General features: G+C 50.1%; 1 protein-coding gene across 2 annotated transcripts in view; it reads right to left on the minus strand.

The window, feature by feature from the left end:
* Nucleotides 1-12186, minus strand: part of TRAPPC9 (trafficking protein particle complex 9) — a 742651-nt gene that overhangs the window by 675561 nt on the left and 54904 nt on the right. For both annotated transcript variants that reach the window (XM_030546427.1, XM_030546428.1), the window contains exon 9: nt 6939-7082. In XM_030546427.1, the coding sequence (XP_030402287.1) occupies nt 6939-7082 (144 nt within the window). The remainder of the gene's footprint in view (nt 1-6938; nt 7083-12186) is intronic.

The following is a 12186-nucleotide window of genomic DNA, read 5'->3' on the forward strand; positions in this document are numbered from 1 at the left end:
GCCTGAGCCCTGGTAGAGTGTACGATGATGTGGCTTGGGGAAATATGAGCCAAATCATAACAAGTGCGGATGTACGTCATCACCCAAGATGAGATCCTCTGAGAGGAAAACAAGCAAGCCCTCCCTTTGGCCCGCTACCGTGACAGAGCTGGGGCACCTTACGAAATGGTTCTGTCAGCGCAATATAAATGCGAGCACTCCACAGATGTTCAAGGAGTGCAATGGTTGTGCCCATTGCGTTGAGCTGTGGGTAACATGAGAGGCCGAAACCACCTTAGGGAGGAAAGCCGGGTGCGGTCATAACTGCACCTTGTCTCTGTGAAACCTAGTGTACGGCGGAACCACTGTAAGAGCTCTGAGCTCCGAGACCCGTCTGGCCGATGTAACAGCTACGAGGAAAGATGTTGTCCAAGACAAGTATAGCAGAGGGCCAGTCGTGGACGGCTCGACTGGGGGAGACATAAGTCTGGTTAAAACTAGGTTGAGGTCCCAGGTTGGGGCTGGGCGGCACACCCGAGGGTGCAAGCGCTCCAAGCCCTTGAGGGACCTCGAACCCATAGAGCGTGAGAACACGGAACGTCCACCTTAGCCTGGCTGAAAGGTAGAGATGGCTGCTGAGTGTATCCTCAGCGATGATACCGCCAGGTCCTGCCGCTGAAGGCCAGAGGCAGGCCAAATAGAGGGGATCGAGACCTCAGCAGGAGCAAGATCGAGCGTATTGCAGCTGTAGAAGAACGCTTCCACCTGGCCCGGTACGTTGACCAGGTGGAAGGCTTCCTGTCACCCCGGCTCAGTTACGCAGCAGCCACACCGTGAGGCGAAGAGGCTGCAGGTCCGAGTGACGAAGCCTGTCATTGCCCTGAGTGATGAGGTCTGGGTGGAGTGGCAGGGTAACTGGGTCTGTTATTGACAAGCCGAGCAACGTGGTATATCAGTGCTGCCTGGACCACTCTGGAGTGATCATGATGATGCGCGCTCTGCCCCTGCGGAGTTTGAGCAGGACCTAATGAACCAGTGGGAAGGCATAACGAAGTTGGCCTTTCCCCGGCACCAGGAATGCATCCAAGATCGATCCCGAGGAGAGACCTTGGAAGGAGCAGAACATCTGGCATTTTCTGCTCTCGCGGTGAGCGAACAGGTCTATGTGAGGAAACATCTCCACTTCTGGAAAGCAGAATGCCTCACAAGGGGCAGAGTGATCAGTCGTAAGACAGGAAAGACCTGCTGAGTCAAAGCGCCAAGACGTTCCGAACGCCTGGGAGAAAGGACGTCACCAGCTCCATCGAGTGGGCCATGCAAAAGTCCCGGAAATGGATGGCCTCCTGACAAAAGGGGGGGGAGGACCATGTCCCTCCCTGGATAGTCATGAAGCACATGGCCATTGTGTTGGCTGTAAACACCGAGATACAACGGCCTCGCAGCTGCCGCTGGAACCCCTGGCACGCCAGGCGGACTACTCTCATTTTTGGGGCATTGATGTGGAATGCCAGCCCCCGAGAAGACCAAAGGCCTTAAGCTCAGAGGTGACTACCATGACCATCGGCTCCCTGTCCGGTGGTATGCCGAGGTGAGCCGGACTTGGAGAGGACGGAGGCGGAGCTTGGCGTGTTTGGTTACAAACTTGCGGGCAACCATGGACTCAGGAGACTGAGACAAATACGAGCCGAGGTCGTTGGGAAAGCCTGCAGACCTCAGATGATTGTTGCCATCGCCTAAAACCGCAGTTGTGATAAGCAGGCTCCGGCTAGGTAGGAGACCAGGATAGCCCCTAGGAAGTCCAACCTCTGCGTGGGAACCAGAGTGGATTGCTCTATAGTAATCATCAGGCCTTGACCTGTGAATAAGACCGTGACGATGCCCACACGCTGAGTGGTTTGTGTCTCAGAGTCTCCTCGGATAAGCGAATCATCCAGATACGGAAAAACGCATATCCGACATCAGCGAAGGTAGGCGGCGACTATGGCCGTAAACCAGAAGTACTGACAGTTGGCTAGAAAGCGGAGGTATCTCCTGTGCGGAGGGAAGATGGCGTTGCGAAAGTACGCGTCCTTCATATCCAGGGCGGCATAGTAGCCCCCAGGAGGCAAGGATGGAATAATGGTTCCCAGGGATACCGTGCGGAACTTCAACCTTATTCTAAACCGGTTGAGTCCGTGCAGGACTAGGAAGGTCTGAGCCTGCGTTCGAGTGGGGGACTAGGGCATAATGGGAGTAAAACCCCTTGCCCCTTTCGTCCGCTGAAGGGGGACAGGGCTGGAACAAATTAGAGGTGGTACCTATGCTCCACCGTGTGCAGGACCCAGCGACCTGAAATTAACTGGGGCCACGCCAGGAGAAAGCGGGATTGGGATCCCGGCCTGTGACTGGTACACCGCCCTCAGGCGCACCTTGGAGGGTTCGTCTTTGGTCCCAGTGGTAATTGCGAGGGACCTTGACCTTGGCTCTTTAGGGGTCCTGACATTCGTCTGCGACCACCTTGGCCTCGCCGTTTGCCAAAGTCCTGTCTCTGGCTAGGCACAGAGTATGGCAGCTGGGGACAGAAAAGGCCTGCGTTTGGTCGCTGGCATATGCATGCTGAGAGAGCGCAATAGGACCTTATTGTCCATCAGGCTTCGCAGCCTGGGGCTGTCCTTGCCGCGAAGAGGCCTGTACCAACAAAGGGTAAATCCTGAATGGCATACTGCAGCTCTGGCCGGAGGTTTGAAACCTGAAGCCATGAGATGCACCTCATGGTGACACCAAAGGCCAGAGTCCTGGCTGCAGAGTCTGCTGCGTCCAACGAGGCCTGGAGGGACGCTCTGGGTACCTTTTTCCCCCCGTCCTTCAAGACGGCAGCGAACTCTTGGCGGGAGTTTTGAGGGAGAAACTCCATAAACTAAACTACCTTCACCCAGGTGCTACAATTATCGCAGCTAAGCAAGGCTTGTTGCTTTGCTACCCAGAGCTGCAGGGCCTCTGCAGAATACACCTGGCGGCCAAGCAGGTTCATTCGCCAAGCCTCTTTCGGATTCGGGGCTGGCGCCCGCTGGCCATCATATCAGAATCGTGGTCCTGAGCATAAGATCCGCGCATGTGGGATGACACGGATGCGTGTCCGGATGACCATGGAGGTACTAAAAGAAGGCACAGGCAGAGTCTCTGACTATCGGACCTTGCCTAACTCGGCACCGGGGACCGGCACCGGGAGGCGCACCGGTACCTGGAACGAGATCCAGACCCGCAACCAGAACGGTGCCAGGAGGTCGACCGAGATCTCGAGGCTCGGGGAGAGGCTACAGGAGTCAAGGTACCTGTCGCAGTGCCGGGTGTCGGAACGGTGCCAATAGCGGCTCGGCGAACGGGATACCGACCGGAGCAGCGAGTGCGACCAGTACCGATGAGGAAAACAGCACCGGGACTGTAAGTGGTGTCGGGCGTGCCGACAGGACCTGGAGTGTCTGCGGGACCGTGATCATGAACGGTGCCGCTCTGCTGTGCTGACAGAGGACGGTCACATGAAGAGACTGTATTACCCGCACCGGCGATGCCGGGGTCAGGCAGCATCGACTCTGTCATGGCAATGAGATCCCTCGCCGCTGGTAATGTCTCCGGCGTGGAGGGAACAGCAGGCTCAACCACAGTGCATACTGGGGAGCTGTCAGGCACCGGATTCGACGGCCCTCGTGGGACCGGGATCGACGGTACCGAGGTCGTCAGAGCTTCGGTAGGTGTCGGTGCCGGGCGATCCGAGTTAGATGAGCTGTCTGGCTGCGGTGCCGTTGGCACGGAAGCAGCAGGAGCAATAAGCTCAACCACGGCGCGTGCCGGGGAGCCGTCAGGCACCGGATTCGACGGCCCTTGTGGGACTGGAATCGACGGTGCCGACATTGTCGGTGCCGCAGCAGGTGTCGGTGCCGGGCGATCCGACTTAGACGAGCCCTCTGGCTGCGGTGCCGTTGGCACGGAAGCAGCAGGAGCAGTAGCTCAACCACGGCGCGTGCCGGGGAGCCGTCAGGCACCGGATTCTATGGCCCTTGTGGGACCGGGATCGACGGTGCCGACGTCGTCGGTGCCGCAGCAGGTGTCGGTGCCGGGCGATCCGACTTAGACGAGCTCTCTGGCTGTGATGCAGGTGGCACGGAAGCAGCAGGAGCAGGGGGCTCAACCACGGCGCGTGCCGGGGAGCCGTCAGGCACCAGCAGGAATCGTAGGCTCTCTCGACCTCGGAGGAAGGGAGCGGTGCCAAGTTGACTTCGGTGCCGGCGACGGCCGGTGCCGAAAGGCCGTGGCAGTACCGGCGAGGTCCGGTGCCGAGGAGGCACTTCTGCCAGCCGCTCGATCATCGCTCGGCGCCCAAGGTGGAGGGGTAAGTGAAAGTCCCGCTCCTTTTTGTTCTCGGCTTAAAAGCCTTGCAAATGGGGCACTTAGCTGTCAAGTGTGATTCCCTGAGGCACTTCAAACAGGAGCCGTGTGGATCTCCCTTCGGCATCGGCTTCTGGCAGGCCGAGCCCATTTTAAAACCCGGTGAGCCGTGCATGGGCTCCGGCACCAGGTTCATGGAAGGGGCTACTTCCTGAACCCCGCTAACAATTACTAAACTAACTATGTTAGCAAAGAAAAACGTATAAGTATACAAATATATATATATAAAAGGATTATAACTGCATAACTATATACGAGAACTACGAGTAGCTAGGGAAGTGGAGGTCAGCTAAGCTGCGCTCCACTGTTCCAACGACCGACACGGGCGGTAAGAAGGAACTGAGGAGCGGGTGGGCCGGCAGGGGTATATATCAAGCGCCATGATGGCGCCACTCTAGGGGGCGACCTGCCGGCCCACTGAGTTGCTAGGGTAAAAGTTTTCTGACGAATGTGCACGCGCGGCGCGCACACCTAACTGGAATGGATATGAGCAATCACTCGAAGAAGAACTTCAGTTCATGGCCATGTCAAAGAGCATGTATTGTTTGGATTCGCCTGGTGAAATGGCATCCCATTAATTCAAGACTGCATTTGTTACATCCACAGAACAGCTTAGAATACAAGTTCAACAGTTATTCTTATCAGTGGTGGCATCCAAATACATACAAGGAAGCCCTTGTTGGGGAGGATAATTCAGAGGTATGCGCTAAACTCTTCATGTTTATCCCTTCCTTCAGGATACGTGAATCGGTTACAGGAGTTGGTGACTGACCATGCAAGCAAAATATTGTGCATCTGGCCAACAGGTAGAGTGGCCAGTTCCCCTTGGAAGCTCATTGCTGGATCTCAGTAGTGAGGCAGCCCTGAGTCACCTTGAACAGAGGAGTGCTCTACGGAGAGCAAAATACCAGGTCGCAGTTAAGGCTAAGATTTCGTCATGGGTATTTTTAGTAAAACAAACAAAAATTCACAGAAGCAGTGACTTGTCTGTGACTTTTGCTGCTGCAGCTTCATAGTTTCCCCCACCACTGTGGTAGCTGGGAGTTCCCCCTCTGCCTGCCGCAGCTGGAAGCTGCAGAGGGCCCCCCCTCCACTCACAGAAGCTGGGAACTGCAGGATGACCATATATTTCTTAAAGAGAAAACAGGACACCCCGAGCCACTTGCCCTAGACGTCCCCCTTCCCACCCTCTCACAAGGCTGTCGCCTGTCACTAAAACCCTAAGGAGGGCCCCCTCAGGAGACTGTCACTAGTAGCTGGGACCCTGCCAGGGCCCCAGTGGCTGCTTGCTCCAGAGTCCAGAAGTCCCTGGGGCTGAAGCAAGGAATGTCACAGAGGTCTCTGGAAGTCACAGATTCCATGCTTCCATGACCTCCATGATATAAACGTAGTCTTAGTCATAGTCAATGTTTGAGCCTGCCGGCTTTGAGCCAAAACATCCAAGCAGCCAGTTTCCCAGAGATTCACAGCTCGTTCTTAGTAACTAGGTGAATTTGAGTTGGTGTGGCAAAAGGTGCATGTTCTGGGACCAGCTGATGCCCTTTTTATACTCTGGCAGTCAGAAAGAAGCCACTAGAAATTATTATAGTATATCTAGAGTAAAAACTATTTAGATTTCGTTATTGCGTTTATTTAATCATAAGGGCACAGAGATTTAAATCAGATCTAGGAGGACCTTTTCCTGGGAGCAACTGTGAAATGCTGTAGTAGAGGGAATGCTGGGTTGCTGCCAGGCCTCCATGGATTGACAAGGCCAGACGATGTGTCAAACATCTGAAATTCAGAGGATTGGTGAATTTGATGGATTGCATGCAAAATAAAAAAAATAAAATAAAACCTGGTACCAGAGTTATCCAGGGACAATGGGATACACCTCTTCAACCAGAGAGTAGATAAAGTTTTAGCTGACATTAGGAAAGGAACTATTAACTATCCAGGAGGGTTAGGAGTTGAGGGAATGAAGCAAACAGGAGTTGAGGGAATGAAGCAAAACTAATTCCTGATTTCTCCGTGTCCAGTACAGGTAATTGATGAAAAAGGGACACAATTTCCTGATTAACAGGAGTTGGAAATGGATTTAGCCGAAGGCATCCCATAAGGAAGCTAGGAAAAGGGGATTGAATCTCCTATTACCTGGTACAGTGAGATGATCACACCCCTTTTTTAGCCCACCCTGAACCCTAATATAAGGAAAGAGGAGCAAGATCTCAATAATGGACTGGGACCACAGTAGGACAGGCTCACAGCAGCCCTCCCAAGTAGGTGAAAACAATTAAGGAAGAAATGATGACCTGTACTGTATAATTTATTGCTGAGTATTCCCAGATATGTTAAGCATATAAAGTTACGAGCTAATTAACAACACATCCACTGCACCTCGTCTTTCTTCTGTGCACCTGGGACAAAGTTTTCACTCAATCCCCTTTAAGATGACACCCCTAGAACGTATTAATTTAAGTACATTTCAAAGCATTAATATCACATCACATCTTCACTATCATACAGAAAAAAGTAATTTACCTATAAAAAAATCCTACCTTGATCAGAGAGAAAATCCAACATGGTTTGGAGAAGGAAGGACAAGTGTCGGACAGAAAGAGCAGGGTTTCCCATTCTTCTTGAAGCATACACTAACTCATGAAGCAAACGCATTTGCACTGCAGCCCATCCTTTATGAGTTCCTATAAAATAAACAGGAAATCACTTGTTACATTTTTAATAAAACCTTAAGTAGCTTAAAAATATAATTGCATTTGGTTCTTCTACAGATCCGAAATAAGCAATATATTGGTGTTTATATAAAAGCTGAAGATTTTAACTTGAAAAAAGCACTAGAGATAATGGTGGGGTGTGGTTTTGTTTCTCTTTCTACATATAAAACATTTAAAAAATTAAAATTTCATTTCATATCCTCTTCCAAATTGCAAAAATAAATTTAGTGTGTAGTGGAAGAGGAAGTTACCTATCTTGTAATAACTGGAGGTTCTTCAAGATGTGTAGTTCCTATCTGTATTCCACTGAGAGTGTGCACATCCGCTTATGTGACTAGAGTTGGAAAATTCTTGCAAGTAGTGTTGTTGGTCTGTGCACGTGCCTTTGCCCTCCCTTCTTTTTCCAACTGAGGGCATAAAGCGGCAGAGCAAACGAACGGCCTCTCCAGTTCCTTCTCTACCACACATCTAATAAAGATTCAAAGCAGAGGGGAAGGAGGATGGATAGTGGAATACAGATAGCCACCACATACCTCAAAGACTCTCCAGTTACCAAAAGATAAGGAACTTCCTCTTCTTCTGCAAGTGCTGGTCCCTATATGTATTCCACTATGGATGAATGATCAGCAGTACTCAAGTAGAAGGAAGGTGCAAGGATGCAGACAGCAGAGTCATTTGGAGGATCACGGTACCAAAAGTTGTCAGCAGAGAAATTCTGCACTAGAGCATACCATCTCTCAAAGTAAGTGGATGGAACTTCACGTACTTGCCCGGCAAATGTCAAGTAAAAGTACTTCCACTGAAGTTGCTTGTGCTCTTGTAAAATGAGCCCTCACCCAATGAAGGAAAGAAAGATGCAACAACTGGTAGCGGAGCAGGATACAACCTGAGGTCCATTTAGAGATCCCCTCAGAGGGCACAGCTTGACCTCACACTCATTCTGCTATAGCAAAAAAATCTGCTAGTTTTCTGGTTGGTTGTGTCCTTTGCAGGTTGAAGGCGGGAATGTAGTCTCCCCTCCTCCTAGATGTATGAAGTTTTGGGGAAAAAAAAGTGGATTAGCTGGTTTAATGAAACTCAAAAACTACTTTTGGGGTAAAGTTCACATGTAGTCAGAGTCGGAGTATTCCGGATCTGTCATCGGGGTACCAGGTCACCTACCCTCCTGGCTGAGCTGATGGCCCACAAGAAATGCAACTTTAAGTGAAAAATGAGACATGGAACGTATGGCAATAGTTCAAAGGGAGGCTTAATGAGTGATGGAAGTACAAGTTTTAAGTGCCAGTGAGGAGCAGGTTTCCTTACTAGTGGGAAGGTTCTAATGTGGCCCTTCAAATATTGGTCAATGCAGAAGTGAAAATTGAATAACCATCTGATGGTGGACAGCACATAATTGGTGCCAGGTGGACTTATATAGAACTGAGAAAAAGCCCAAACATTCTGAGAGAAAAGACAGTCCAAAATAAAGGGAAAATCTGCTGACTCAGAAGATGCGTTTCTGCTGTGCACAAATGGAAAAATGCTTCCACTTGGCTAAATAGCATTATTTTTCTGCTATTAAAGATGGTTTGTACAGCTTCAGAGCAGGAAAGTTCCAGTGTTGATGCCCATCCAAAAACCAAAACATGAGATGAAGCACTTAGGCAGGATCAACCATCCAAACCCCATTCTCAAGAAATCAGGAAAGGACTGGATGCTTATTGGAGAATAAGTTGATATTTGTAGGAGATTCAGGAACCAAAACTGTCTGGGCCAACTGAGGGCAATAAGAATGACATGCCTTGTCCTGACAAATTTTCCAAAAAGACCTGAAATAGGAGCAGTAAGGAAGGAAAGGCACAGCTCAGCCGCTCTCTCCAGGGGAGAAGGAGACCACCATCCTAGGGGTATGTCTACACTATGGGATTATTCTGATTTTACATAAACTGGTTTTGTAAAACAGATTGTATAAAGTCGAGTGCACGCGGCCACACTAAGCACATTAATTCGGTGATGTGCGTCCATGTACCAAGGCTAGTGATTTCCGGAGCATTGCATTGTGGGTAGCTATCCCATAGTTCCAGCAGTCTCCCCCACCCATTGGAATTCTGGGTTGAGATCACAATGCATGATGGAGCAAAAACAGTGTCGCAGGTGATTCTGGGTAAATGTCATCACTCAATCCTTCCTCCGTGAAAACAACGGCAGACAATCATTTCGCGCCCTTTTTCTCTGGATTGTCCTGGCAGATGCCATAGCATGGTAATCATGGAGCCTGTTTTGCCTTTTTTCACTGTCACCGTATGTGTACTGGATGCTGCTGACAGACACGGTACTGCAGTGCTACACAGCAGCATTCATTTGTCTTTGCAAGGTAGCAGAGACAGTTACCAGCCCTATTGCACCATCTGCTGCTTTGGAAATTGGCAATGATGGTTACCAGTCATATTGTACCATCTGCTGATGTCATGGGTGCTCCTGGCTGGCCTCGCTGAGGTCGGCTAGGGGCGCATGGACAAAAATGGGAATGACTTCCCAGGTCATTCCCTTCTTTATGTTTTGTCTAAAAATAGAGTCAGTCCTGCCTAGAATATGAGGCAAGTCTACTAGAGAACCAGAGAGCACAGCCGCTCCAGGTCAGAGCCCCAGATATCCTGCAGAAATAATGAGCTGCATGCCATTCTAGGGAGTGCCCCTGCAACAACCCCACCCGTTGCTTCTCTCCTCCCACACCTCTCCTGGGCAACCGTGGCAGTTATCCCCCCATTTGTGTGATGAAGTAATAAAGAATGCAGGAATAAGAAACACTGACTTTTTAGTGAGATAAAATGCGCCTCCAGCTGCTATGATATTCCAGGCAGACATCTCCATTACTCATTAAAAGGTGGGGGGAAGAGGAGAACAGCCTCCTGTTGCTATGATAGTCCAGAATCTACATTAGACATGAAATGAGGGGGTGTGGGGGAAGAAGAGGAGCTCAACCTCCAGCTGCTATGATGAGGACGGTTACCAGCCCTATTGCACCATCTACCACGACTGAATCTCCAGGACACAAAGCTTAAAGAAGGGAATGACCGGGAGTCATTCCCATTTTTGCCCAAGAGCCCCCGGATGACCTCACCGAGGCCAGCCAGGAGCATTCACAGGATGACGACGAGGACGGCTATCAGTCATATTGTACCGTACCGTCTGCCACCGGGGAGGGGGGAGGATGCTGCTGTTTAGCGCTGCAGCACCCCGGCTACCAGCAGCATCCAGTAGACATATGGTGACATTGAAAAGAGGCGAGATACGATTTTTCGACCTTTTCTTTGGAGGGGGTGTAAATTGACAACATACCCTGAACCACTGGCGACAATGCTTTTGACCCTTCAGGCATTGGAAGCTCAGCCAAGAATGCCAATGTTTTTCGGAGACTGCAGGAACTGCGGGATAGCTCGAGTCCTCAGTCCCCCCTCCCTCCCTCCATGAGCGTCCATTTGATTCTTTGGCTTTCCATTACGCTTGTCACACAGCACTGTGTTGAGTCCCTGCCGTGGCCTCTATCTATCATAGCCTGGAGATTTTTTCAAATGCTTTGGCATTTTGTCTTCTGGAACGGAGCTCTGATAGAACAGATTTGTCTGCCATACAGCGATCAGATCCAGTATCTCCCGTACAGTCCATGCTGGAGCTCTTTTTGGATTTGGGACTGCATGGCCACCCGCGCTGATCAGCGCTCCAAGCTGGGCAAACAGGAAACAAAATTCAAAAGTTCAAAGGGCTTTTCCTGTCTACCTGGCTAGTGCATCCAAGTTCAGATCGCTTTTCAGAGCGGTCACAATGGTGCACTGTGGGATACCACCTGGAGGCCAATACCATCAAATTGCGGCCACACTAACCTTAATCCTACATGGCAATACCGATTTCAGCGCTACTCCCCTTGTCGGGGAGAAGTACAGAAATCGGTTTTAAGAGCCCTTTATATCGATATAAAGGGCTTTGTTGTGTGGATGGGTGCAGGATTAAATCGGTTTAACGCTGCTAAATTCAGTATAAACGCGTAGTGTAGACCAGGCCTGAGAGTATAGTTCTAGAGCTCTTGAGGAAAAGTGTATGTAGCATTTCCTGTTCATCTGAGAGGTGAACAGATTCCACATGGGCAGTCCCCCACTGACCAAAGATGTTGTTCACTATTGAATGGTGCAATTTCCACTCATTATCAATGGTGAAATGCCTGCTGAGGATGCCCATCAACACTATCTGAAAGTGACCTGCTACCCAGGTGATTTGATGCCTGATGCACAAATTCCTTATGGTAACCGCTTCTACACAGAGGATGGATCTTGCCCCTCACTGTTTGTTAATGTAGAAGAAGGCTGTCATATTGTTTGACATTACAAGGACATGGCTGGATCGAGTAAATTGCAGGAAAAACTAGGAAGCTTCTGCCTGAAGTTTCAAAAAGTTTGTGTGAAACCTGGCCTCTCAGGGAGCCCAAGTGCCCTGGTCCATATGGCTGTCCATGTTGGTTCCACAGTATAAAAGAGGAATCAATAATGATCATCTTGTCTGGCAAGGAGGGTGGGAAGGGGATGACCACACATAGCTGATGGGGATCTTTCCACCACGTTAGAGAAGACATTACTCTGGTGTGTTTGGTTGGTGAATACACTGAACCATGCCGACAGGCAACTTAGGAGGGAAAAAGACAAGTTCTGACTGGAGTTCGGGAGTTGTGCATAACTTGATCGGTCAGGTAGCTCACTATCAGAAGCCTGTTCCTTGGTAGATAAGCTCTCCCTGTGACTGAATCTAGGGTGGTCCCTAGGAAGTCTACAGTTTGCATCAGGGAGAGAGGATAGGCTTTCCAACTACATTCTTCCCTATTGACTTCTAGGGAATGTAGCATTATTCAGGTCAACTCACAGGCTCCTTGACATATCCTGGCAATGAGAAGCCAATAAACTGAGATGAGGAAGATTGAGATGCAACAGTTTCATCATGAGCTGCTATTACCAAAAAGACCCTGGTAAAGACCCTGGGGGCAGTGACAAAGCTGAATGGGAGCACTCTGTATTGGAAATGGCCAGGATCCACTATGAATCTGAGAAAA

The sequence above is a fragment of the Gopherus evgoodei genome, unplaced genomic scaffold (genome assembly GCF_007399415.2).
Source record: "Gopherus evgoodei ecotype Sinaloan lineage unplaced genomic scaffold, rGopEvg1_v1.p scaffold_44_arrow_ctg1, whole genome shotgun sequence".
NCBI lineage: Eukaryota > Metazoa > Chordata > Testudines > Testudinidae > Gopherus > Gopherus evgoodei.